The 27,952-nt window shown below is 49.7% G+C and overlaps 1 protein-coding gene across 3 annotated transcripts in view; it reads right to left on the bottom strand.

The window, feature by feature from the left end:
• The window catches only part of ACSS2 (acyl-CoA synthetase short chain family member 2), a 29,144-nt gene extending 12,064 nt beyond the window's left edge, over nucleotides 1-17,080 (bottom strand). The window contains exons 1-6 of one of the 3 annotated variants that reach the window (XM_058850489.1): nucleotides 16,889-17,080; nucleotides 16,490-16,685; nucleotides 2,283-2,374; nucleotides 1,693-1,796; nucleotides 1,338-1,410; nucleotides 496-571 (exon numbers count right to left, since the gene is read on the bottom strand). In XM_058850489.1, the coding sequence (XP_058706472.1) occupies nucleotides 496-571; nucleotides 1,338-1,410; nucleotides 1,693-1,796; nucleotides 2,283-2,374; nucleotides 16,490-16,685; nucleotides 16,889-17,012 (665 nt within the window). In that variant the 5' untranslated portion in view covers nucleotides 17,013-17,080. Of the gene's footprint in view, nucleotides 1-495; nucleotides 572-1,337; nucleotides 1,411-1,692; nucleotides 1,797-2,282; nucleotides 2,375-10,510; nucleotides 10,608-16,489; nucleotides 16,686-16,888 lie in introns of those variants that run through there. The other 2 variants (XM_058850490.1, XM_058850491.1) reach the window with 2 other exon arrangements.
• Between the last annotated feature and the right edge of the window lie 10,872 nt (nucleotides 17,081-27,952).

Below are 27,952 nucleotides of genomic sequence, written 5' to 3'. Positions count from 1 at the left end.
GGAAAGGCTTCCAAAGCCTGATTATACATCAAGGAAAGGCATAGGTGTTTGCCCCCTCATGAGGGCAAAGACAGCCTACAAAACACTGGCAGAATGATCTTATTTCCCTTCAGCCCTATTCAGGGTATCAACACAGTCTCCACCAGTTAATTCCCAGCTTCAGGATCACTTCTGTCCTCCCAGGCAGCTATTTTTACAGACATAAAGACTTATGTTTTCCTAAAGAGTTTGAATTTCTAACGTGCAGACTATCTGCCCTAAATTTCCATGTTTGATCTAACACACAAACCCACATTCAGTCTCACACAAGCTACACAGATGCTGTGTCTGTAAGCTTGGCAAAGTTATTTTCCCAGGATTATTTCCCTTTCTGTAACATCAGATGAGTGTTTGTGTCAGATCTGCTGCAGAGTCTGCCCACCTAAGACAACTCCCATTTGTGCAGGAGAAGATTCTGGCAGCAATGGCCTTTTCTACAAGAGAATCCAAACTTACTTGTCTATACATTTCCGGATGGCTTCATCTGCAATCTGCTTCAAGTTGACCAGTTTGTCCCCTCGATAAAAGGCATCTACAAAACAGTGAGGGAAACATCAAAGAGGCTTCTCATCCAAGGCAGCCTGGGACAGCTGGACCAACAAGCAGTTTCAGGAGGGCAGTGCTCATGAATTGGAGTGAGGGGAAGCAGACAAGCAGCTGATGGGAAAGCTTTCCTAATGTTAGCCTAGAGAAACAGATGCCAAAAGGCATGGTGGAATTCCTTCTCTGGGAGAGGTCTGAGTTTGACCTGACAAATCTCTTGGGAATATTCTGTGGGAAATAATCCAATGCATCCAGAACATAGATTGCAGTTAAATCAGTCCTTTTCATGACATGGGAATTAATAAAAACACTATTTCTTGCACTTTTGAAAAAAACAGATGGGAAAATGCAGTGGTCTTACATGCAACTACTGCCACATTCTTGATCCTCACTTTATAAGGCTGAGAGCTGCAGCAGTAATGTCCTTAAAACAAGGAAGGGTGGGAATTCTTACATTAGGCTTGCCTCATGATACATCTTGCAACCATCTGGCTGATGTTCAGGAGAAACATGGATGAGAAGTGTTTGGAAACACTATTAGCAGCTGGTGACATCAAGCTTTACAGGACAAACTGGGGAGCTGCCTGGAGGTTTCACCACATGTTTGGAGTGGGAAGAACATTTGGGCACAGCTACAGCACTGCTTTGGGAGGCTCAGCTGAGGCACTGCCCCTCCCTGTGCCCCTTCCAGGCTTTAAAGATAAAGACCTCTCAGTCAGGCAACAGGAAGAGAGTGGCTCAGACATTTGTTTTACCTGCCGTGATGAGGAGAGAGCAACCACAGTCAAGGATCCTCTCGCAAAGGGAGTCTGCAGAGAAACCTGCAAACTGCCAGAGAGCACATAGCAGATCAGCAAGGGCACACAGAAACCCAACCCCAAACCCCACAGCTGCTGTGCTGTTCACCCGAGACAAATGATTCACCACCAGGCACTGATGGAGAGAGCTAAAGGAGCCGATTGCACAGTTAATGCAGGGAAACAGCCGCATCTGAAGTGAGTTTCCATCCACCTCATGGTCAGCACTCATCTTTCCAGCTCCTCTCCCAAAACCAAGAGCTGCTCCCCTCAGAGCTCAGCGCCAAGAGCAGCACAAAGAGCTTGTTCCTACCACAACAGAGTGCAGAGCTCCAATCCTGGCACAGGCAAGCATGGCTACAACCAGCTCCAGGATCATTGGCAGGTAGATGGAAACTCGGTCTCCTTTTTTCACCCCTATGGAGGGAAAGCATTTGTCAAAATGAACACATTAGATGGCAAAAGAACAGGATATAGAAATAAATAAATTATTTTAATTCCATATTTTTATGCACACAATAAAGCTTCAGCTGGAGTTGGAGCTGAAGCAGCCTTGGGTTTTGCCTTTCAGGAACTATGGCCCTTGAGATATGATGACAATGAACAATCCACATTCTCATCTGCCTCCCTGAATGAAGCAGGAAAGTAACCAGAGCCCATTGCTTGTTGGAAAACCCCAGAGCATGAAGTTTTGAGCACTGATTTCTTCCTTGTACAACTGATATGACCAGCACTGATCAGTTTTCACAGACAGAGCCAGGAATGAATCTGCACGTTGCAGAGCACATTGATGAGCATTACTCAACAGACTGGTAACCACACAAGCAGTGACCCCAATCTCCAAACCCTTGGCCAAATGCCTCCCCAGTATCCAGTGTTCCTGCACGTTTTCCCAGCGTGTACCTTGGCTGCGAAGGACGTTGGCAAACTGGCAGACTTTGTGCAGCAGCTCACGGTAGGTGATTTTCGTGGAATCCCCAGGTTCATTCCCTTCCCTGGAAAAGCAAGATAATCTTTGTTACTGTGCAGCAGTACAAGGTAAGAGTGACACTGAAAACTGCTCTGGCCAACAAATATGTCCTCACCTGCCCTTCTGAGCAGAGAGTAACCAAACTCCAGAAATCCAGTTCTGGACTAAAGTTCTCCAATAGTAGGAACATTTTGTCCAAAGTGCCCACCCCTTGTGTAGATCACTACTGAAAGCAGTTGAATGTGTGAAATACTGGCACTTTCAGAGAGGCAAGAAGAGTTCAACAGAACCAAAGTTAAGAGTGCACAGGCTCAGGAGCCCTCTGGGATTTATGGCATGGCTCCCTCACTCCTGGGTGCTCACGCCTGCAGACTTCTCTGCATGAAACATGGGCCAATGTGCAGCGACACCCAGCCCCCAAATACCTGACATCTGATGGGCTGTGATGGGATGCCAAGGCCTGTCTTGTTTTCCAAGGTCATATATAAATACACCCATGTATGTTTGTTCAGTGTCAAGCCTGCTCTGCCTTATTCTCCCTGTGCTCCTCTGTGAACCAGCTCCAGGCTTCTGCAGCCCTCTGATGGGAAGGAGAGCCAAGGGACAATGTCACATCCCTAGGGAAATGGCTTGCTACTGATAGCCTCACTGATACAAGCTCTGCTCCTGCCCCATGTAGAACAGGGGTTCTAAACCTGTTCCACCTGGATCATCATTTGTGGATCTGCTGCTTACACACCTGCCTTACCCCTCTTGATACCCAGTTACCCTCCCCTGGCTTCCACAGTGCTCTGCAGCAACTGGGCCAGGGATACCTGCACTGACACAGCACAGGGAATCTTCCCACCACTGGCTGCTCGAAGGGTGATTCCCTGCTTGGTATTTTATGCAAGTTCTAAGTAAGTTCTAATTCCCTTCTAAGCAAAGGGGAGAGACACAAGAATACAAAGCTAAAGCAAAGCGTGGGAACGTGAACCAGGGCCCAAGGCAGGCGTCTCAGCCTTGACATCCCAGCATTTTCCTCTCATTTCCCCATCGCAGCCAGAAGCATCACTTTGAGCTAAATGACATGTGAAACTATTAGTCAAGGTCCCTTACAGCAGGACTCTCAGCTAGGAAAGGGAAACCAGGAAATCAGTTTCCTTTTTAATTCTGTTACTTGAGGTCAAAGATGCAAGAGCTGATTTCAGTGCTGGTCTGAGCAGCTGTAACTGATCCAGCTCACAGGAACAGCATCTGCTTCTGCTGTGTCTGGCTGCACACTGAGTGCCTTCCCTCACCATCCAGGTTTTCCTTTCTGCACCTACACCAAGGCTGGTGCTGTGCAAACCTGCTTATGTCCAGACGTGCAGGATCACTGTATGTGCAGCTCTCCCCTTGGCCACGAGCCCTGCTATGGAATAGCTCTTAAAAGACAATTTTAATGCTTCCAAATGGAAGGTGAAGCATCCCAGCCCACTAATCCCTCACCTGAAGGTCACTGAGGTCTGCTGAGCACCAAAGGCAGGCCCTGTGCAAGCCAGCCCCCAGCTCAACAGAGCAGGAAGGAGATGTCTCTTTGTCTGTGCTCTGGCCCAGCAAAGGATCTAATGACAGCCTTTACTAAGAGAGGAACACATTAGGAGGAAGGACTAGCACAGGCTGCCCAGGGCCCTGTGTGCTATTTGGGGGCTGAGCAGCCAGGGGGAGAGGCAGCCAGGTCACCCAAGCTGTGGGTTCTCAGGGGAGCTGCCCTGCACACGGTGCCCATGAGGGACACAGACCTATCCCGAGCCATCCGGCACGAGGCACCGCTCGGACATTCCTGCTCTCCCTGCACATGAGAGGAACATCTCAAATACGCCAGGTCCTCCTCCTTGGCAGGATTTCGGAGGGACATTCAGGCCAAGGAATGTACCCAAGCTCGTCCTGAAGGCCAGAACTAAAGCCTCTTGCTTAAAGGCACTGCAGGAAAAGCATAGAGCAGAGTCAAAGAGAAGCTAAAATTATTGTGAGGATTTTCGGGGGCTTTCAAAGTCCTTTCTGCCCATTTGCGTGACTGCAAAACAGCCCCACTACCACCAGCAGGGCAAACCTCAGGCTTCAGATTTTAAGAAGACCTTTTGTTCAATGGGAAACAAATAATGTCCTTGTTTCTACAGGACAAGATGCCTCCTTTCAATGCATCCCTGGCCAAGGCCTCGAGCAGTCTCCCAAGAGCAGGCAATTGCTTTATGTCTCCCTGCCTCTGAAAATAGTCTGGAGTGCCCACAGCTGTACTCAGCGGGCTACAGCAGCACTCAGACTGCTCGGGCCTCTGCTCTGGCACAAAAACCTGGTGAATGATGGATTTTAGACAGGGAATTTAAAAGAATGCCCACTTGCACGCTATTGAGTACTCTCTGTCAAAACCAAGCTGTGGCATCCAAGTTCTGCCAGCAGCATCTTCTCAACAGTGCCCATCTGACATAAGCGAGAGCTGTCAGCCCTGAGCATCTCACATGGAGAGATATCCTATGTCCAAATTCTACTGAAAAAGAAATAAAACTGCAAAAATAAACCTCAGTCTTCTGAAAACAGCACTGCAGAACTCGCCTCCGCAGTTCTAACCCCATCAAATCCAACACTCCCCAAATACATCTTTTTTTTAAGATCTATTGGTGAAAATAGTTGGCAGCAGCACTGCTGTGATTGTTCATGTGCAATCTGTGCTCTAACAGCTAGGCTTCTTCTGAAAGAAAAATCCAATTCTCAGCTCCCCAAACTTCACAGATACATCATTAGATGAAATACATGGTGAAGCATGAAGCGAGTCTGACTTTTTTTCATCTTCAAACCAAGTCCTACATTTAGCAACTGTAATCCAAAACTTTACAGTATCACCTGGCTCATGGCAGGAATGCATTTGAGATTTTTAGCACTTGAGAAGCCTGTGTTTTACAGACTGAATGTTGTGTGAATGCTCTGCTGGAGAAAGGCAAGTTTGGCCATATGTAATACATACAGAAGAAATTCTTCCCTGTGAGGCTGGTGGGGCCCTGGGACAGGGCCCAGAGAAGCTGTGGCTGCCCCATCCCATCCAAAGCCAAGCTGGACAGGGCTTGGAACAACCTGGGGTAGTGGAAGGTGTCCCTGCCCATGGCAGGGAGTAGAACTAGGTGACCTCCAAGGTCACTTCCAACCCAAACCATTCTGATTCTAAGATCTCCAGTGAACCACCCAGTGACTCAGTAAATGCAAGTTCTTCAACTAAACACACAGATGCACAACAGATGATGCCATGTCACAGGAACAATTTGCACAGTGGGGAACCACGGAGACACTCAATGATCTCAAAGGGCTTTTCCAACCTAGTTAATTCTGTGATTCTGTGACTCCAGGAGAGCAGAGATGGGGACTGTGGGAATGTCTTCCCTAGAACATTTCTGTTGCCATCTAAACTAAAACATACTCAGAGCCCCAAATCCCTCCAAAACATGGAACCAAATGCAGCATGAGAGATCTCCAGCTCCTGCTTCACCAGCAGCCTGTCTCCAGATCAGGGTACAAGGTAAAGGAAGGAATTTTCCTGCTGTGGTGACAGTTCTTCACGTGCAAGGTCACCGGGGTGCCCAGGAGGGCTTCATGGCTCCCTGATCCATTCCACATCCAGAATTAGAGCAGCCAAAATGCCAGGCAGAGCTGGGCCAGCCAGGCTCCTGCCATGTGGGGAATGTGCTCACGTGTGAGCCGCATGGGCAGCGAGAGCCCTGGGCTCAGCTGCTCACACACCTCCTGCCATGACCTAGCCTTGGCTGTTCTTAGCCCCAAAAACTGCTGCTGAAAAGGGTCTGCCTCGACATATCTTGGTTTCTCAGGAATAACAGCAGCCAAAACTGAAAAACAAAAAAAAATAAAAATAGGATTTCTCCCTATGCCGCAGCCTTGCTTATGCCATTTGAGAGAGGAACGGCACTCAAGTAAAGGCAGCCTTTTAAATCTGTTTTTGAGAAAACAGACTACATTGAAACATGAAGTTTGGGGAGAACAGCTGTACAAGATAATCAGGAAAGAACACTCTTTCATCAGAAAAAAATTCTGGTATTTGCATGGATTTTTCAATATGGAAATGCTCTTAACTGCACAGATGGGTCTGCAGCAGGTCTGCAAAAAACCTCCATGAGAACATTTCATAATAACGGGGCAGACTGCCCAGCCCTGTCCGTGTTTAACGTCACTATCTCCCATCACAGTAATGTAAAACTCCCAGAGGAGTTCTGGGAAGGTTTTGTGAGCAGCAGGTTTACCAAAAAGCCCAACCCCACCATCACCACACTTAAATCCCCTTGCATCACAAGGATCATGAAAGAAGAAGTTGCGTAATGACAGGACTCAGCTTGGGAGGGGCTGGTGAAAAGGTTTTCCCAGTGTGCTCAGAAATACTTGGCAGCACTGAAAGAACATCACTGAGAAAACCTCAAAACAGAAAGCCCAGGGAAAAGAAGAATCTTCCAAGTTTAATACCATCACTTCCTAAATCCACACAGCTGACTCTGACAACTGCATTAAAACCATGCATCAATTTTCCCCTCCAGTTTCCCCATACACTTAGGTACGGCCTAACAATGCTCTGCTCTCAAATCTCTCTCTGAGCCAAACCATCCCAACTTAAAGTTGATCATGTATCTAGCATGAATGGGCTCCTGTTGCCAAAAGCCAGACCAGCTGTGTCAAAGCAGGAGCCCAGTGCTCTGCAGGGCACAATGTTCTGTGTTCAGCCCCAGGCCCATCCCCTCCAGCCCAACTGACTCCAACACAGGCACTATGTATTTTACAGAACAGCCAAAATGGAACTTGTTTCTCTAGGGACACTGGGTCCCACTGGGTCATTTGTTCTTTGATCAAGGAATCAATCCTCTACTCACCTTTAAAAACAGCTACATGGACACACAGCCTACAAAGCAAATACCCAACACCCTGCATAGTTATTACTGTCCCATAGGAGAACCACATCCATCTTTCTGTCCTTCCTTCTCACTAAATACATTCCCAGCTACTCTTTGTATCTGCAACCTTTCAGAAGCTGAACAAATACCAGAGGCATCTAAAGAAATAATATTTATCTTATGCAGCCCAACCACTGTTCACTCTGCCATACCCTGAGCAATCCTACACCAGAGCCCAGCTGGAGGTGGACACTACTCCAAAACCACTCTTTACTTACCAACCTGCCAAAACTCCCTCCAGTTATCTCACTCACACCAGGCTATGCCCTAAAATCTACTTCAAGCCCCTTCCTTTAGACAGTGGGATGCTCAGACATCTCTAAAGGAATCAACACCTCCCACTGAACACTGCTGGTTCATCAGCCGACATGGGCAAGTGAACTCAGTGCCATGGGATTTGCACACTCTGTGCTCACACCTGAGCACCAGAACACTCCAGGGGAACAGTTTTGAGGAAGATAGGATTGACAGCAGCCAGCAAATCCCTCCTCAAGGGAAATGTACTCTCACCCTGGCATATTTGACAAGGTAAGTCACTATACCAGTCATACAGACCACATGTAAATACCCTGGTGATGGTGTCAGCAGCTACTCTGTGCTGCAGGCAAGGAGAATTTGCTCTCTGCAGCTTCATTATTTTCCTACTTACTTAGTGTGATACTGAGTAACCATCAAGTCAAGAGGAAAAGCATTAACTCTAACTCTTACTTTCTGAAGTACTTTAAAATACATGAGAACAACCAGTGGAGAAAAGCAACAGCTTTTTGCCTATTTTATTTAGGGGAGAGGTTTTTTTACAGCAAATTTTAATGACTTTTTTTAAAAACAAAATAATCATATAGCGTTGCAACAGAGGTCATGTGCAAGACTCACCCAGCACATCATGGAGTTTGGCTGCCCCCAGCCAGCACTTGCAATCCCACCAGCCAAACCCACTGAATGCTGCAGAAGAATGAGTTTGACATGAGAGAGAACATTTTAGATGTTTACCATCAGTGAGGTTTTCAAAGGAGCATGGACTATTTTTACCAGTCCAGTGGGAGTAGGGCTTATATTGAGTACAAAACAGCTGATTGTTTGTTTAAACAATTTACAGTTGGGCTGTTGAACAGACCCTGGATGAAGATTCTGTAAGTAAAACAATCAACGAGCTGCCTGCAGCTGAGAAATGCCCCATTTTGGGAAATAGTCACATCTCTGGTGGGAACATTCTGCCAAATTTTGAAGAGCTTCTAGAAACAGAAAGCCAGGCAAGGCAATTTCAATGGAGGTTCAAACAATATCCATAAAGGCATGGTAGGAAATTAAGCTTTCAATCAGATTTTTGGTGGACATTTCAATTTCATGCATCATAAACCTCCAGAGGTGAAGGCCAGGTGTCACCTGCTGGAATGTCATTTAGGGAACATCTCTTAGATGATGGTCAGTGGAAACAGGAATGGAAAACATACTTCACTATCACTAAATAAATCATAAAATGAATGGTCTGGGTTGGAAGAGACCTTAAAGACAATCTGGTTCCATGGGCAAGGACACCATCCATTAGACCAGGTTGCTACAAGCGCAGTCCAGCCTGGCCTCGATCACTCCCAGGGATGGGACAGCCACAGCTTCTCTGGGCATTATCAGGTAGCCAAGGTGTGACAAAGCAACCAGGAAGGCACCCAACTTCCTTGAGGGATTCCCCTGAAGAAGGGAGGTGACATCTATTTCTATTCTATGAAAATGAATTAATGGCAAACTGCCCAGGCTCACGATTTCCTACCGCACCTCATTTCGACATTTCCAAGTGATGTGCAGAAATGCAAACAGAGAACTGAAACCCTGCTCCAAAAGGGGGGAGGTGAGAGCTCTTGTGAAACCACTGGCCATCAACACTTCAGCCCAAGAGCTCTGGGTACAGAGAGTCCACAAGGCACAGCAACCCACCAGAAAAATGCCACGCTTTGAATGAGCACCTGCTCACACCTCTTTTGGCAAAGCCTGAGCATTTCGTCCCCTACTTGGAGCAAGTCTCACCCACGTGTAGCTGGAGTCCTTGTCCACTGCTGCTCCATTCACACCAGGGTGCCAAGGGAGAACACACAAGCCATTCACACAGCTCAAATAATCAGGTTTTCTAGTCCAGTGAGCAAACTGAAGGCTCTGATCTTCCGTGTCCTGAATCCATACAGAAGTTCACCATCCTCTCTGTCCATGAACTCCATTTATCCACCACAAGTTTCAAATCTCCAGCCAATATTTGCAATATGCCATCACTGCACAATCATGGTGCCCCTCCCTAAAGCAATCAAGTATTGTTAAAACATATCCAGTTGCCTGTAATAGCTGCCAGCAGAACAAGACAGAAGTTTCACAGACATGAGAAAATCCAGGTGCCATGATCTGTGCACACCCACCCCTCATACTTATGAGTATGAGGTAATAACCAGGTTATTTTAACAACCACACCCCCAGAACCATGCCTGGCAGCACTGCACAGGGTATAAACCAAAATTTTCAGGTCGGGGTGTAAGCAGAAATTCATGAAAGGTCATTAAATCCCCCATGCTGAATCTAGAGAGCTGTCAAAGCCATGAGGAGGATGAGGAAAAAGCACTAAATAAGAACATAAAAGCTGTCACTGATATCATTTACACAGCAGGAACTGCACTTGTGTTCACAGTAGCTCAGCCAAGAGTCTCTCAGACTAAACCAAAGTAGCATGTTGGGTCAGAACCATGGCTGATGTTTGGCCTCCAGGAGAACAGCAGGAGATGCTGTTTCTGGAGCACGTGAACCTGGCCACCATCAGCAATTCTGTTTCAACACTGCCCTTGGCAGTCCTGCTGCTGACCCTGGAGAGCATCCACCGAAAGTGAGGAAGCAAAGGGCAAGGCTAAACCAGCTCCATAAAAACACTTTTCTTCCAGGTACACTTGAATTACTTTCTTGAACAGTTTTTCATGGGAAACCTCCCAAAGGTGGTGTGAAAAGAGCCATCTCTGTCTGCTCAGCACCACCGGCCTCGTGCTCCAGCAGCTCTGCCAGCAGCTCCACCACCACCTCTCCCAGTGACCCAGTTTCACTGCCCCCCTAGGGATACAAGACAGATTTACTGGTTCCCAGGACCCTCTCCATTGCCCTCTCTGGGCAAAGGGGGACTGGCAACCTCCCAGCCTTGGCACTGCAGCCTTTTGCAAATACCACCAACTTACCCTGGCCAGCAGCTCTGCAATTCCACATTCAAGTTCCTGCCCCTATCTGGGGCACATGCCATCTAACCCTGGGCACTTAGAGACATCCCACTTGTTTATCTGGTCCAATACTTCCTGGATATTCCCTTGTATTTATATGGACGGATGCTGTATCCCTGCCAGTAGCAGCTACTAAAGGTTTCTGAGCAAAAGGCTGGAAACAAACAGATCCAACAAAACTCAAATGAAAGCTGCTCCCCTGATTCAAGGCAGCTGAGCTGCTCTCCCAGGCAGGAGAAGTTAAACAACCCCCCGTCTTCACTGCTCTGCTATGAAGCAACTCCCCAAGAGCTACCTGAGTGCCTTCTCTCTTAACAGCTTTGACTTAACAGAGAAGAAAAATCCCACTCTGTCTCCAGGAGCAGCATTACATGTTATTTGAGCTGAGTAAAAACTACTTCCAGAGAAAATCTTCAATAATGTGGAATGCCCTCCCATGGAGGCACGAGTCCAGGGTTGTTTCTGAATGGGCAAAACCACAGGAGACCAGAGGCACTGGGTAATCAAGTGGTCACCAAGCTTTAATACCTGTCCCTTTCCTTCCTTGCACTGCAGAGCAGAACTGCATAAGGATGCAAGCACTTGCCAGCTCCCTGCTCCTGCCCTGCCTGGCATTCTGGGATGGAAGAGGCTCTGCAGAGCAGGAACAGGACTTGAGATCTCCAAAACATCAAACTAATCACCCTTCCCAGCATCTCCCTGCAAACCAGCAAGTGTACCTGAAAGGGATGAGTCAAGTTCTGCTTTCAAGTCAGTCCTTGGAAAGGAAAAACAACTTCGAGTGATTCTGAGCATGCCAAGTGCCTGAGTACCACAGTGCTCAATCTGCTGACTCACAGCATCCAGGAAAGCACACCCCACACATGCCTGAAGGAGGTAGTTGGCTGTTCTCAGGTATTATTTCATCCCTTTGGCACAACCACTCACCTGGGAACTACCCTGGAGATTTCACTAGTAATGAACAGGATGGAGGACGCAGCACATGAGTACAACAGAAACACTTGTGACAAGAGAAAATGGGTCTTGCACACACATACAGAGGCCTTGGTAACAAGTTTTAGACCATGATCCCTGTATTTTCCAGTCCCTCAGGACAAACCTCAAACCCTTAAGAGGCATCATCACCATGTTGCCCTGGAGCAGCATTATCTTTGTATCTCATCTGCAACCCACAGCGGAGAATTCAGAGCAGATACATGAAATCAGTTAATTTTAAACCAATCATGACCTTGCTGCAAACAGCCCACAGCCAAAATTAGAGACTCTATCCACCTGTGGAGTTACACCTGAGGAGAAGCTATGAGTCCCCCCAGTCCCAGCCTGTACATGAGTGTCCAAAGACAGTGGCTGCTTGCACTACCACACAGCACTAACCACACTGCTTGGTGACTGCCCAGAACTGGGAGAGGAAAAATTTCCAAGCAGCCAGGAAAGCACATGACTTGGACATGCCTGAGCTACTACACTACTCCCCATACTCCCTGTTTAATACCATGTTTCTGTTGATGCTCCCCCATCTCCACTCCTGCACTACCCACGCAGCTCAGTCATCCCCATGACGCAGGGATATTCCTCTTTGGAGGGATGAGAAATGCTGTCTGAAGCTCCCAGTTTTGTCACCCTCTCCCACACTGGCAGATTTCACAAAACCCACCAGAAAAGAGCTACACTTTCTGTGATGGAATCTACAACTATCATTGCCCTTGAAGTAGGTACGAGATTTACAGCTTCAGAAAATCTAATGTAATTCTAATACATTCAATGTAATTTATTACCTATTTTAGGTGCACATAATGTGCCTGATTTCCAGAAGCAGAGCATTGTACTGTTCAGCAGTGCTTCCAAAATAATTAATATCTGCCAAAACCAGCAATCTATCCCTCTGCTCACACAACTGGGAGATGACACGGATTGCGGGGGAGGCACCTCAGAAAGGGCTGAGGAGGGGCCACCCCCTTTCCCATGGACTCCCATCAGGAAAGGAGCTGTGCTGAGCCTGGGTAGTGCTGCAGGCATGGACCAAACCATGCATACACCTGTAAATGTGGATCAGTAAAAGCAACCTTTGCAGTGGTGAATTTTGATCTTTAAACAAACTGTGATTTAGGGATGTGCTCTCATCACCAGAAAATCATTGAGAGAGGCTGCATCGCTGGAAGGATAACAAGTCATCCAGGAAGTTACCAAAGAATGGAGTGGTCAGTTTGACACAGGATGCTCCAAAATCCTGAAGCCAGTGGGAGCAGCAGAGCCAACTGCATCATGTAGAAGCTGGCTCCAATTAAGCACTTGGAAAGGCTGGATGTTAACAGCCAGCATTCCCTGCCACAGCATCTGTGCATATGACAGACGTGTGAAGCTAGTTTGTATCTTTTATTTATTTCTTTTTTAACATGCTCTTATAATTGTTCTGTTCTTTCTTATAAAAAGTTTTATTGGAAGAAACGTCAAGGCCACAAGGCTCTAAATCCATTATTACATTTTAAAGTCAAATCATATAAAGAAATGCAAACCAAACAAACCACAACTCCTAATTTTATATTTGCATGTCCTGTTTGTTCTAGGGCCGTAAGAGGAACCATAGGCACTTATTTTGTTAAACAAAGTTCCAATCAGCTCTGGCAGACTTTACTATCTTTATTACTCCTTTCTAGACATGTAACGTCATATGCCAATAAAAAAAAGCAGAAGATGAATACACTCTCCCAGAGATGGAAGAAGCCAGGAGCACCTGGCTAAGCCCCACCTCCTTGGCTAGAGGGATTCTAAAAACAAAGCTCTACCTCCTGTCCCTGGTACCACCAGGCACTACCAGCACTGCACCTGGGGCAACTGCTTTGAGAAACAGAGGCACAGGTTACACATAGAACAGACCTCATCCAAGTATTTTCACACCCAAGGGTCTAATTAGTTTTGCAATAGGTGGTGGTTGTTTTTTTTTTAATTCCAACAAGGTTATATTTTTACCTCCACTGGCTGCCCAAGCTGAAGTTTATATGAGATTATTAACAGACACTTCAGCACAGAATGAAGGGCTGCCCAAGTGACTTAGGCATGTCTACAGCAGGGTGAAGCCATGTTGTGCTCCTGCCCTAATTAACAACCCCTCACAAAGTCCTCAGCACAGCTGCAAGTCCCCTTAATGTCCCAGTATCTGGTCCAGTCCATTTCCCCTGCAAAGCCCACAAGAGTCACCACAGGTACCCACCTGCACTGCAACCACTGTTCCTGACAGCCTCTGCACACCCTTATGAAAGAGATTTGACTTTTGAGAGCAGTACTTTATGAGAAACATTTCCTGGAGCTTCTGTTCCTTTTTTTAGGCCACAACAACAATACTAAGCAGAGAAAGAGGAATTAGAAGCAGCAAAATCAGAAATATTTGTAACTTTCACAAGCAGCCCGAGATATCCTAGTGAAGCAGGCAACAGGGAAAAATCCATGTTTCCTACCAACTCAGGATAGCAATTTTGGACGACAACATGACAGCAAACGTCACCAATGTACAAGTTCTGCAGCATTAGGCAATCCCATGTATTGCCCTTTGTGCTGAAAATGCATTTTCCATGTGGCTTGGGATTAGACCCTCTGAGTGGAGACAATCTGGGCAGTCCTGGACTGATGGTGGTGCAGGAACCTTTAGTGGAGCTTGGCTGTAACAAACCCAGATGGGCAGCTCGCTCCTCCCCATCCGTGCAGGACTGGGGACAGCCACAGCCAGCAGTTCTGAGCTCTGTAATGACATGCCACCTCTCAGAGACACTCAGCAATGCCAAACATTATTCAACTTTTCCCTAATTTCCTCCTCTCTGAAAGCAAAGACCATGGTCCTGTATCTTTTCACAGCTCTCAGAGCTGGGCAGTCAACCAAACCTTGGTGTAAATTCAGCACCTTTCCCATCTAGCAGGCTACAGACTTTCTTACACACAACCTAGTGGCTCAGGTGTTTAAAAATAAAAACAAAACTCTTCACCTTTCAGAGGCTTTAATTTCTTTTTCAATCCTTCACAGAGTGTGACAAGTCTCAAGTGTTTTAGGGATCCAGGCTCATTTCAGAGTGTTAAACACAAAATATGAGAGGACAAGATGAGAGCAATTAATTTTTGTTTTGTTCTGAAGAAAACCATGTGCCCAGAGAGGAGTAATTTTATGAGTTGCAACCCTCAGCCCCACTTTCCCAAGTCCTCAGTGCCACAGTTTGTCACAATATGCCTCTTCCATCGCTGCCACTGGCATTCCCAACTGACAGCTCCACACTACAGTGCGTGGTCACCTGTGACAGAGCCACACTAGGAGAGTTTCTCCCAAAACAATCAGGGGAAACTCTCTGCTAAGGAGGATGAGAGACTTTACTTTTTAGCACTGTGAACACCACGACTGACAGCCACCCACCACTTTCATATCCACCCCAAGCTTTTCTCAGCATCACAAATACCCCCACAAAGTCTGCCAGAATAACCAACAAGAAAAATGTTCACCGAAGCCCAAATTAAAACTGTGGGTGGCTGCCTCACTGTCACACAAAGATTTACGTGCACTAAGAACCCCGTCCCTCAACAAAACCCAGCACAGGGCCAGCATTGGCTGCCAAACAGCTTTGTTTGCTGGCACACCTTTACCTGCAGGAGTTTACAAAGGAGTTTTCATTCAGAAGTCATTTTACATCAGAGTGAGATAGAGAATCTATTTAACTAGCAGGGAAGTAAACACTTTCCAGCATTTCACCTGTGCCTTATCAATATGATTATCTGCTAGGCAGTGTGTGTAATTCTTTTACTAAAGCAGAAGGGCTATGGATAGAAACTCTACAAACTCTGTGAAGCCAATTTTACAGCCACAGCCAAAGACACACTGGTATCATCATGTTCCTTTCAGCAGTGAGGTGGCTCCCCAGTCAACTTTACACCCGGTGACTCAAGGGGACCTTCAGCTGCACAATAAATCACTTAGAGCATCAGTTATTTTTGTTGCAATGACAGTAAGATTTCTCCATCTGCTCTGCTCAAGGGACTCACCCAATATCCCAATATCCCAATGAGTTATTGCACTCACCACATCCCAATGAGTTATTGCATGCCTACCACAGAGTACATTTAATTGTGCTTCTGCCCTGCCACATACAGTCATAGCCAGGTTACATGAATATAAGCTCAAGGGAAACAGCAAAACGCACAGGAGAGCCAGGCACAGCCCTGTCTGAGGACACAGCTGTGCTGCCAGCTGAGCTAGTTCAGCAGGAGAGCATTACTTCTGCAGCTTGGACATCACCAGTGAAACCTACTTTGCATCAATATGAAAATTAAGTTTTACATGGATTTTAACACTAGTAACTACTCTGGTAAAAAAAAAAAAAAAAGAAACATACTTCCCATAGGATTGGCAGTAACTTTTCTTCCCAAAGGTAAAGAAGCCTGTTTGTCTGAAAGCACCTCACATTCAAGTGCAAGGAATCCACATATAAACTCAGGTATTAAGAGAACCTTTCTGCCACAGGAGTGGAAACTCGCCAAACCCACAGAACATAAACACGGGAGATAATGGGGTTTATTAGCTTTTAGCCGTCGGCTGTTGGCTGTTCCTCCTCCCGTGCCTCTATCCACATCTACCTCCTTCACCGGGGAGCTGTGGCACCTGCCTCGCTCCTGTCTGACCGCTCGGAGCTCCCGGCAGGTGTAACTGCAGAGTCAGGCGCTCCCCACGGCTATGCCGGGCACTTCAGTGCATCCCGGGAAGGGCAGAGAAGCTTCCCGGGAAGGGCAGAGGAGCTTCCCGGCACAGCTCTTCCCAAGGACACTGCAAGCAAACACGTGCCGAAGTCACCTAAGGATTAGCCCCTCAGGTTTTATGTTTTCATCCACCCCAGTAGAAACTGACACTGTCAGTACACTTCAGGGTGCTGTTCACGCATCCTGTCCACCACAATAAAAACAGAAACTTACCAGTAAAAAGCAACTTTGTCCCCAAGCTTCTTCTCATTGACATTTCTGTCCAGGAGATTGTAGCAGATGTTGGTGGTCGCTCCTTTCATCCACTCGATGAAGATCTTCCCCTTGGTCACGTCGAAGTTGTACTTCAGGAAGGGTCCCGTGTGCTGACGCTTCCAGTAGAACTCTTTAGCGATGTCCCCCCAAAATTCTGCAAAGGCAACGGGCGCCGGAGCCCGTGAGCGGGAAAGAGGGATGAGGGAAACGGGGATGAGACAATTAACACTGGTGGGGACACGAGGGGCACCCCCCGAGCACCCCACAGGCGCGGGTTCGCGGAGGGCTCCCCGCGCTCCCCACAGCAGCCCCCGGCGGGCCCGGGGAGCCGCCGCCCCGCCGTGCGGCCCCGCTCACCGTGCGGCTCCTCCACGGAGCGCTGGTACAGCCGCTGGTAGTGGGGCAGCGAGGGGACGTGGGCCGCGGGCAGCAGCTCGGGCCGCGGCCGGTAGAGCCGGGCCTGCTCCCCCGGCAGCACCATGGCGAGGCGCCGGGGCTGTGCGCGGGCCGGGGCCGCCCAGCCCCGCTCCGCCGCCGCGCCGAGCCGGGGGCGGGCACGGCGGGCCCGGCCCGCCCTCACGGCGGAACGGGGCGGCGGCCATGTTCCAGAGCGGAACCGCCGGGCGCTGCTGGCCCCGTGTGGCTGCTGTCCCCTCCTTTGCCTTGTCCTTTCTGTCAGTGCTGCGCCCCTGACAGCCGTGTCTTTGTTTCAGTGTTGTGAGCGCTGTGCCCCTGTCAGCCGTGTCCCCTGTGTCAGCGGTGACCCGCCAATCAGCCAAGTCACCCCGCAGCCATGTACCGTACCCACGGTGTCCCCTCACCAGCGGTGTGTCCCTCACCAGTGGTGTTCCGCTATCAGTCGTGGCCCTTCTGTCAGCCTTGTCGCCTGCCAGCGGTGTCCCCTGCCAGCCCACGGCCCCTGTCCCCCCATGCCAGCAGTGTCCCCGTTTAGCAGTGCTGTCCTGTCAGCCGTCTCTCCCTCACAGCTGTGTCCCCTCCGTGCCAGTCCCTGCCACTTTGCCAGGCAGAGGGAGCAGCCCAGGGCTGGCACTATCCGTGGGATTCACCAGCCCCAACACAAGCCAGCGGGTATGGCCACACTCCGTGCCTTCTCCTCCTGTGGAAAACAACTTTCATTTGGTTCTGTGATCCTCCAATTCCCCTCCGCTGAGCTGTGTGCGCTCAGCGAGCTGTGCCAGTTCACTGTGCACCTTCCTCCTGCAAAAACTTTGTACAGACCTTTAGAGGTAGTGAGAAACTAAGCATTTCTTTCACTTTTTTTCATCAAGAAGGCAGTCAAATGCTGGAACAGGAGCACAGAGTAGGAGCAGGGTCACAGTCCTTAGACACAAGGCAAAATTCAACAAGATAAGCTCCTGAGTAGCCATGCCCATTGGAGCGGGAGACAAGAGCTGGGGTCTACCAAGGACCAGCTGATTCCGATTTCAAGAGTCTGGTCTCAGAGCAGGAGTTGCCTGTGGTTGTACCTCCTGCAGCAGACTCCTTGTCATCCCAATCCTTAATATTCCCTGCATTGAGCCCAACTGCCCCAACAGCATTGCCTGCCCCTATGACATGGCCTGCCAAGAGGATGGTTCATAGGCAGGCTGCCAAAACCTCAAATTCCTTTTCTCCGCTGGGGAATAGCAGCCTCTGGAGCAAAGCACTGCTGTGCCCAGGCAGCCACCTGCCCTGGGAATTTTGTACTGGTTTGGTCCAGGGCCAAGGAGCACTCAGAAGATTAAAGTCCATAAACTTGAAGTTGGCACGGTATCAGAGCAGGTACAGCCTACTCTGGTATCCTTGTGTTTGCTGTGCTTTTGTGCACTCCCTGGGAGTGTTGCCCTGCTGTAGATTGGAGGAGACACAAACCTGTGGACTGGTGAGCATTATCTGCCAGTCCAACCAATGTTCTCATCAGCAAAGAGGCCAGAAACAGTTCTACAGGCAAAAGCAGCAGTGCTGGTGTGTATTTTTTATTAAGGATGTTCCCTAGTTTTGAAGGGCACAGCTGTGCTGCAGCTCCCTGCTCCAGTGTCAATTTTCTGCTTGCCCACACTGCTTCAGGACAAAGATTCTTCTGTGACCCCATTTAGGAAGACACAGCTGGTTTACTCCAAGGTGAAACCCAGGAGTAGTTCAGGTGAAACCTCCCAGCCTGGGCTGTGTCCTATGGACAGTATTACTCCAGAGATACTCTCTACACACCTCCAACATGAGCTCAGCAGGATTTACATCCCAAATCTGTTAGCCACCCTCACACCATGCTGTAGCCCATGTAACAAAGCTTCCTCAGCCATGTGCTATAAAATCCCTGTCCTGGAAAGCTACAGTGTGGCCTCATATTATTCATTTAATTGTTTTTAACAAAAACAAAGAACAAAAAAACACAGGAAGATCAGTGTGCAGGGTGTCAATCTCTATCATATGGATGAAGGTGAGGTCTCCAGCACAAGTCAAATCCATCCAGATGCCTAGTTTTAGCCCATTGCTTTTTGGACTTTCGGCCTGGGATCACTAGTTTCTGAGCCCAGGCTTTCTCTGTGGGTAGACCAGTAAGGATACAGCTGAATCCTGCAAGAAATTTCCCTTGAACCTGCCAGCAGCGTCATTATCTCCAAATTCCCTGTTACAAAACGTGGTTTTTTTAAAAGAAAAAGTCAATTTGTCTCTGCAGCCTGGGCTCTCAGACAGGAGCACTTTTGAAGCTCCTGAGGAGCTATGGGAATTGCACTTCAGCACCTTGGATCTATGGTCTGGACACAGCTCCATGGGTACACTTGGCACAACATTTAACCCCAGCTGGAAACCACACTGAGAAGTGGGACAAACCCAGCATTTCTAAAGCCCTTCACAATCTACCTCAAGCTGATAATTTTCTGTTAAGAGTTGCCAGCCTTCAGTTCCAGCAGCTTGTGTCCCAGGGATTTTGCATTTACCAGCAGTTCTCTTAACAAACCCTCTGTCCCCCTACGTGCCAGGAAGGGGGCTGTCATTTACCCCACTGCTGGGAAAGGGCTTTGTCACTCTCCTTGTCACAGGACAGTGTCCCAGAGCCAGTGAAGAGGTGGTTTGCAGATCTGGGAGGCACCCTCCGCCTCCCTTCTCATTGGCCTTTTGCTTTCAGTGATTTGGCCAGCTGAAATGCCCCACCAGCCTCCGTGACAGCATGATTTCTGTCCAGCAACTGTTGCCTGTGTGTGTAGGACATTCCAAGGCACGAGGCTGGGGCAGCACCATGTCCCACGAGCCCCACAGCTGTCCTTCATCCAGCATTGTCCAGCTTGGGCATTTTGTCCAGCCAGGGAATTTTGTTCTTGTGCTGCAGCTGTCCACAGCTGTGCCCCAGGAAGCTGCCTGATGGGGAGAGGGTGCATCTCCTCTCAGAAAGCACCTGCAAATCAGAAAATGCCAAACAGCCTCCTGTTGTTTTCCCCAGCTCTCTCCTCTTCCAGTAACTCTCCAAGCAGCTGCGTACAGGGTTGTGAACCACAGAGGTGGTACCACCAGTCAGACCCCCATGGCACAAACACAGCCCTCCTCACATTTTCATTTCCATGTGTAACAGCTGAAAAACCACAGAATCATGGAATGCTTTGGATTGGAAGGGAACTTGAAGCACTTTTCATTCCAAGCCTCTCCCATGTACAGGGACACCTTCTGCTAGGCCAGGCTCTTCCAAGCCCCATCCAACCTGGCCTTGGATGCTTTGTTGATATGTCCAGGCCTCTTTTGGTGATTTTACAGGATGTAGGAAAGGGGCTCCTGCTGTGTGACCATGATTTGCTGCTCCAGCTCCTCCACCTGAGGGCAGTTTGCATCCAGCTGGGCTCCTGCCCTGGGAGCTGGTGGGGCTGGATGCTGCAGGGCTTGCTCTGAGCTTGGCTCCCAACCCTCCTAACTCAGCAGGTAGTCCTGGAAAATCAGCTGCATTATAGGCCCTTTATTTCCCTCTTCTTGTAAAGGAATAAAAGTAGCTGAAGTGTATACATTACATTACATTAATGTATATTAAGGTCTCTTAAAGTGACTCAGGGGGTCAAGAAAAATATACTGGCCAGGATATGTGGTGTCTCACTCACACTCTGCTTGGGATGCTCTGGAAGCTGCCTCTCTAGTGCAGCACCCACAGCAGCTCAGCAGCTGTGGTGGGAGCCTTCACTGCATCTTCCCAGACATGAAAGAGCTCAGTCCTAGAGATGCTGAGGGTGGGGGAAAGAAGCTGGAAAGTGTGAACTGGTTTGTAAACCTCAGACCTTCTGATCCTGGTGGGGTCAGCAGGAGGCAGCCTCACATGGGAAACTTGTGCTAATTTGGGCAAAGTACTGCTCCAGATGAAGAGGTGACTTACCTGGGGGTCCATGTGGGGTCCCAGGGCCTTGCCTCCCGACTGGTCTTATTGCCAATAAATGTGGAAATCACATCCCCATTCATGCAAATCACTGAGAGTATCGGGCAGGAAGGATGCAACTGACGGCAGTGGAGGAAGGAGCCCAGGAAGGCACAGAAGTGTCTGAGCTACACCAAGGCACCAGTGTGATGGCTGAGGCTCATGGGCTTGTCTGGAGGAGGACAGCAAGCCACCTCCTCTCCCACTGCCTGTCCACTCCTCCCAGAGCATCTCCTGGGCAGGGCAGCCTGGACCAGGGCCTGGTGAGGCAGATTCAGCAGGTTGGTGATACAGCTGTCAGTGATGCTAATCAGAGAAGGCATCTTTTTATCATGGACCTTACTCTCGGTGAACTTATCACAGCACAAACAAGTTTGTGCCTTGCATGGCCATGCCAGAGGCAGTGGGAGCGTTTATCAGAATATCCTGCAGTGGGAAGGGAAAGATTTTTTTAACCACAGGCAAGGGTAGAGAACTGAGAGGCAGAACAAAAGAGCAAAGGATTTGGAAGGAATCACAAATGACACCAGCAAAAACTCCTGGGACCTGCAGAGCAGGGGTGAGATGGAGTGGGAGGCACAGGAGATGGAGTGAGAGGATGTGACCAGGCTGTGGATCTTCCTGCTGGGGCTTTCTGGGCTGATTTTCAGCACATGGCCAGGGTGGGCAGCCCTTCACTTGTGCTGAATGAATCAGCACTCAGCAGCAACAGGGTTAAGCACCGGCTTGTACTGTCTCCCCACTGAGGACACTCCCCCTCGTCGCTGGCTGCAGAGGAAATTTTAATCAGCACCGCGATAAGAGCCCTTCAGTCCTGCTGGGAGTTATCAGCTCCTTTGTTTGTAAATGTAACTGCTCAATACCAATACACTTGGCTCTGGGTTCCGGCACTTCCCTGCTCCACAGCCCTTTGGCTCGGGCTGCACCCTCCCTCCAGCTTAATCAGGGTGTTAAAACAGGCCAGGTTGTGCTGAAAACAAGCATCAACCCCGAGCTGTTTCCTTTCTACCCCTGCTGTCACTGAGAGAGAGAGCTCTGAATTTGAGGCGATTTTAAGCTTCAAGGAGTAGCTGATGAATATCAGAGCCTGGTAATTTAGCCCTCTGCAGAGTACAGACAATATATTCATAATCATTCTATATGGAAATGAGCTAGTAACGCAATCAGGCTTATAAATCAAGCCCAGGAGACATGTTAGTGCTGTTTGCCTGAGCTTCTTGAGCGATCTATCCACAGGAAAATGTCTGTCTGACTCTTAGATGGGGCCAATTAACTTATAAAGATGCTCTCTCCTCTCACAGCGGCTCATTTGTTTACTTGGGCTCTGCCAGCTGGTGCTATTTTCATTCTGAGAGAGGGGGGCAGGTCGGTAAGAGATTTGTTGGAAGCCTGGGCTGCAGAGGAAGGGAAAATGGGCTCAGGAGAGGCAGCACCTTTATCAGCAGCACAGCGAAGAGATTGGGGTTTAATAAACAGCTTCCCTGTGTGAGCTGTCCCCAGGCTTCAGAGCGTGTCCTTTCACTCCCATAAACGTGGCTGCCTTCTTTTGTCCCTGTTTTATTGAGCAGGGAGAGCTGGAACTCAGGCTCGGTCATGCCCAGGGTGAGGCTGTGTGGACACAGGAGCACATCCCACACTGCGGCAGCTTGGGGAGCACCACCAGTGCCTGGTGGGGCTGCGAGGGTGATACCAGCACCCAACAGAGCAGCTCTGCTCTTTGCTTCCTTCTGGCTTGGTCGCATCCTGCCCCACGCCATGCGGGGATGTGCTGGGAGCAGGATGGGATCTGCTTTAACTGGGCAGGATTTAAGGCAGTGCAAGGATGTGCTGGGAGCAAAGGGACACGGCTGGAGCAGGGCCAGCACGGAGCTGAGGTCGGAGCTGACACCAGAGGGTGGTGTGGTCTCATGCTGGAAAGCCACCGCTGGAGACACATCCCTGCTCTGGCACATTCGTAGGGAGAGGATGTGGAGACAAGCTCACATTTATTTTTTTCATAGAGATTTTTAATGTTTATTTTTTAACAGACTTAGTTTAAGTTTTTGTTTTCTACAATAATTCAATGTAAAAATCCCAGTACAATATACAACAGTTTGAACATTTGGAATAAGAAATCCAGCTTGGGGAGACACGTAAGTTCAGCTAGTCCCTAACACAGGTAGCGAATTCCCTCCACCCTTCCCCAGATTTACCAGCCAGGAAGGCTTATGGGCAGGAATGCTTTACAAATGTCACCCCCACTCTATAAAGACACTTGGTGCCCTGTCCCTGTGTTGCAGTGGGACAGCCCCTCAGGCACAGCCCCTAGGAAAGGGCATCATCCCCTCCATGGCATGGCTGGGAGCCTCCAGCATGGCAAAGCAGAGTCTTGTGAAGCGAGGCTGGCTGGCCCTTGTGTGTGAGTGATGCAGGAGGCTCTGGAAAGGCCCTGCATGCAGGTCCTGCAGGGTTTGGAGCTCCCTTGGGATGGAGAGGAGAGCTGTCCTCCCCTTGGCAGCAGTGCCAGCAGCCTCGTGCCCTAGTGCTGCTGTAAGGCTGTTGGAAGGGGATGGCCGTGGCCCTGCAGGGCCCAGCCTGAGGGGAGGACAACAAGGATGATGAAAGATCCCTGGCTCTTGGGTCTGAGGGGACATCTCAGGGATCACTCACTGGCCTGGGAGCTGGCAGCTTTTCAGGAAGCTTCTTTGGGATGGCCCATGGTACTCAAGCAGCCTGGGAATAGTCCTGCTTGAACAGCCTGGAGTGGTCCTGCTCAAGCGACACGGGATGGTCCTGCTTGGACAACACAGGAAGATTCTGCTCCAGCTACATCGGATGATCCTGCCCAAGCAGCCTGGAGAGGTCCTGCTTGAGCAGTTTGGGGAGATGCTGATCAAGCAGGGTGGGATGTTCCTGCTCAGGCAGCATGGAATGTTCCTGCTCAGGCAGCATGGGATGGTCCTGCTGGAGCATGGTGGGATGGTCCTGCTGGAGCAGTGTGTGGTGGGTCTGCTTGAGCACCATGGAGCAACTGCAAGTGGCAGGGATATTTCTTCATGTCCTGCAGCATCCCAGGCAACACCTTCAAAGCCATTCCTGGCCTTTCTCACCCCTCCTGGAAATCTTTCACTGCTTGAAGTGATCCCAGGGGAATCTAGTCAAGCTCCATGTTCCATATTAGTTATTGCTAATGTTAGATCAGGATATTGGTGACTTTATCTAGCTGAGTTATTGAAACCTTCCAATGGCAGAGGTCATCCCCTTTTCCCCCATGACCAGTCCTAGCCCTAGGGAGAAGTGTTTTCTGATGTCAGGAAGGGCCCTTCCTGTGTGTATCAGGGGTGGCTGAGCTGGTAGTGGCTTTCCTAGGTCGGTAAGGGATGGGATATAAGGCAGGAGAAGTGAGAAGCAGAATATTGCAGCTGGAGTTAGATGTGCTAGGAGTAAAAGAGTGCAGGGAGGAATGGGAGAGGTTGGGCTGGGAGAAGATTGGAAATCAGGACAGGTAGGAGATGAAGGAGAATGTAAGGACAGAGAGGGAGCTGTGAGGTAAGGAAGGGTGGCTGGAGGTCAGGGAGGGGTGGAGAGGGAGATCTGTGAGGTTGGTGGGACACTTAAGGGGTGAAGAGGGATAGGAAGGTGGGGAGAAGTGGAGGGGCATAAGGAGAAACAGGCAAACTGTGGGAGGCAAATAATGAAGGATGGTGAGATAGCCAGAGGTCGAGAGTGAGAGGGACAGGGCAAGAGGTGAAACTGCAGGAAAAAGTATGGGGAACAATGGGAAGTGAAGGGGGACAGGAAGGACTGAGGTGGAGGAAGAAGTGTGAGATGGAGGGTGAAGGAGATGGAAGATGGTGGAAAGGACAATGAAGAAGAAAAGTGAGGTTGGCGAGGATGAGGAGACCGGGCAGATGGTAGGGAGGGTGAGGAAGGACAGGGTGGGTGGTGTGGGGCATGGGGAAGGATGGAGGACAGTGGGAATTGGAGAATGAAGATGGACAAAATGGAAGAGGAAAACAGATTAGATAGCAGGTGGTGGAGGAAAAGGATGTAGGGGAGATGGAGAAGAAGAGGAGGGATGAGGAAACAGCAGAGATGGACATGGATGACAGGAGGAAGAGAGAGACACTAAGGGGATAAAAGAAGACAAAGAGTGGAGGGCAGTGGAGGATGATGAATGAGGAGATGGGAAATGGATAAGCACAAAGAGGGGACTGGAAATGTGGAGGTGGAGAAGTTAAATTGGGGTGACATTAGCAGTTGAAATGATGGCAAAATGGTGGGAGATGAGGATTTTGGGATGGGAGAGTGAAGGAGATTGAGAGAGGAGATAGGAAGAGAGAAGAGGATGAAGAAAGATGTGGAAAAGATGAGGAGTGGAGGAGGTTAGGGTGAAGGTGGGAGCCAATGGTGGATAAGAAGGGATAAACTGATGGTAAGATGTAGAGGTGGTGGGAGCTGAAGAAGACAGTGAAATGTTGACATTAATATGAAAGGAGAAGCTGGAGGCCAAGCAAGGCAAGAATGGATGGGGCATGGTGAAGGTGAAGAAGGAAAAAATGCAAGAAGATGGTGGTGAATGAAGATAAGGAACAGGATGTGGTGAATGAAGGAGCAGGTTAGAGGGATGGGATGGAAGTGGCAGGAAGAATGGAGGGTGGGATATGGAGGGCAGTGGAGGAGCACAGGAAGGAGGGATGGGAGGTGGTGGGTGATGGAGGAGAGCAAGGAGGGATAGGATGCAGGAGCACAAGAGGGTGGGAGGGGACATGGTGTGTAATGGAGGAGCACAGCATGGCAGAGAGGGATGGGACACAGCTGGTGACAGCACACTGGAAGGTGTGGAAGGAGGGATGGGATGTGAAGGGAGTGGGGAGAACAGGGAGGGATTGGAGGTGGTGACAGTGGAGCACAAGAAAGGACAGGACATGATGGAAGTTGCAGGACAGGAAGGAGGGACAGGACATGGTGGCTGATGGAGGAGCACAGAAAGGAAGGATGGGACCTGGTGGGTGATGGAGGAGGGTGGCAGGTAAGGATGGGATACAGTAGATGACTGCAAGGAAAGAGGGATGAGTGAACAACAGAGGAGCAGTGGAAGAAGGGTTGGGACATAAAAGAAGATACACAGGAAGGATGGTGGGTGATGAAACATGGGAAGGAGAAGTGGGATGGAATAGCACAGGAAAGAGAAAAGAGGGCTGGGTTGGGCTAGGGTTGATGAAAGAGCACAATAAAGAGGGATGGAACATGGCAGATCAAAGAGCAGGGATGAAAGGGGTGGGACATGAAGGATGATGGAAGAGCAAGAGAAGGATAGTGGGTTTTGCTGGGTGATGGAGGACCTCAGGGTGGGAAAGTTTAATGGAGTGAACCTTAGGGGAGGCTGGGACCAGCAGGTGATCAGGGAATCACAGAATCATTCAGGTTGGAAACGATCTCTGAGATCATTGAGTCCAACCTGGGGGCACAAGGGCAGGAAGCCTTGGCAGCAGAGGAAAGGGGGATGTGGAGGTGTGTGCAGGCTGGGGTGAGCTGCTGGGCAGGCTGGGATGGGACAGGGCAGCTGTGAGAAACACCAGCAGCACAAGGACAGCGCAGAGCTGAGGGGAGCCTGGTGTGGGGTGACAGTGCTGGCAGTGAGGACCCCCAGGAGCTGACAAGGAGCCCTGGAGTTGGGGTCAGCACATGGGGATGGTGTCAGGGACAGAGAGGTGGGCGAGGAGAGGATGGGACACCATGAGTGGGCTGGGCAGCAGGCAGGATGGCAGGAACAGGGGGACAGGATCGTGTCACCCCTCCCTCTGCAGCAGCACTGCCCCAGACAGGACAGGCAGCACAGTCCCCCCACCACAGCACGGGAAGGCAGCACCAAGGGTGGGGTGAGGGGTTGCAGGGCCTTTATTCATCACACAACTAGCAGGCATGACACAGGGGTGCAGGATGGGGTGGGCAGAGAGCCTGTCATCGGGGCAGGAGGTGCCCTTCATGCGACCTTGGCATGGGCTGGTGAGAGGAAGCAGGAGGACAGGGCAGGGACAAGAGTGGATTAGCCCAAAACACCTCGGGTTTCACCCCAGGCTGGGCATTGGCATGTGGACAGGGGCAGAATCCATGGAGGGACTGGAGTGGAATCAGCCATCTCCACACCTTAAGCAAATTTTCCCCACAAATTCCTTGCCAGCCTCATCTCAGCACCCCTGGGAAATGCCCAGCACCACTATTTACAGAGTAAGACAGAACTGACCAATATTACAAATAATTAAAAGGCAGTTGTAAAAATGAGAAACCACATTCCAAAAAGTAGAGAGTCTTTTAAAAAAAACAAACCAAACCAAAACCCCAATTATCCATGAAAATGCTAAAAATCACCTCAAAAGGATCTATGTACATCAGGAGATTGCCCGTGGCAGTGCTGGACCCGACTCCTCCGTGGCAGGCAGGGACACAGCCCGGCCCTGGCTGCTGGTGAGGGTGGGCAGCACCTGCCCTGAGTGTCCCCCAGCCGGGTGACAATGGTCCCCCAGGGGCCGCAGGAACAAAAGGCCATCGGTGCTGGGGCTGCTGGGCCCTGGCTGATGCTGGTGTGTCCGGAGACACAGGCAGTGAGCGGCTGTCGTGGAGATGCTGACGGAGGCTGCGACGTGGCAGTGATGCAGCAGCTGCTGCGGGCAGCGAGCAGCCGGACAGGAGAGGGCAGCAGCCTCGGCAGCACCAGCAGTTCTTAAGAGAAACTGCGAGATGACAATGTGCAGAGGTCCTGGAAGCAGTGTACAGAGCTCCAGAGCAATGTACAGAGCCCTTGGAGTGGCGTACAGAGCTGCTGGAGCAATGCACAGAGCCCTTGCAGCAGTGTACAGAGCCCCAGAGCAATGCAGAGCCCTTGGAGCAGTGGATGGAGCCCCTGGGGCAATGCAGAGCCCTTGGAGCAGTGTACAGAGCCCCCAGAACAAGGCACACAGCCCCACAGCAATGCGTTGAGCCCCAGGCACCTGAAGGCAGCTCCATTTGGGTGAATCCCTGCCTGGCCCCTGGCAGGCAGCTCGAAAATA

The sequence above is a fragment of the Poecile atricapillus genome, chromosome 15 (assembly GCF_030490865.1).
Source record: "Poecile atricapillus isolate bPoeAtr1 chromosome 15, bPoeAtr1.hap1, whole genome shotgun sequence".
Taxonomy (NCBI): domain Eukaryota; kingdom Metazoa; phylum Chordata; class Aves; order Passeriformes; family Paridae; genus Poecile; species Poecile atricapillus.
This window is presented reverse-complemented; position numbering and strand designations above follow the sequence as displayed.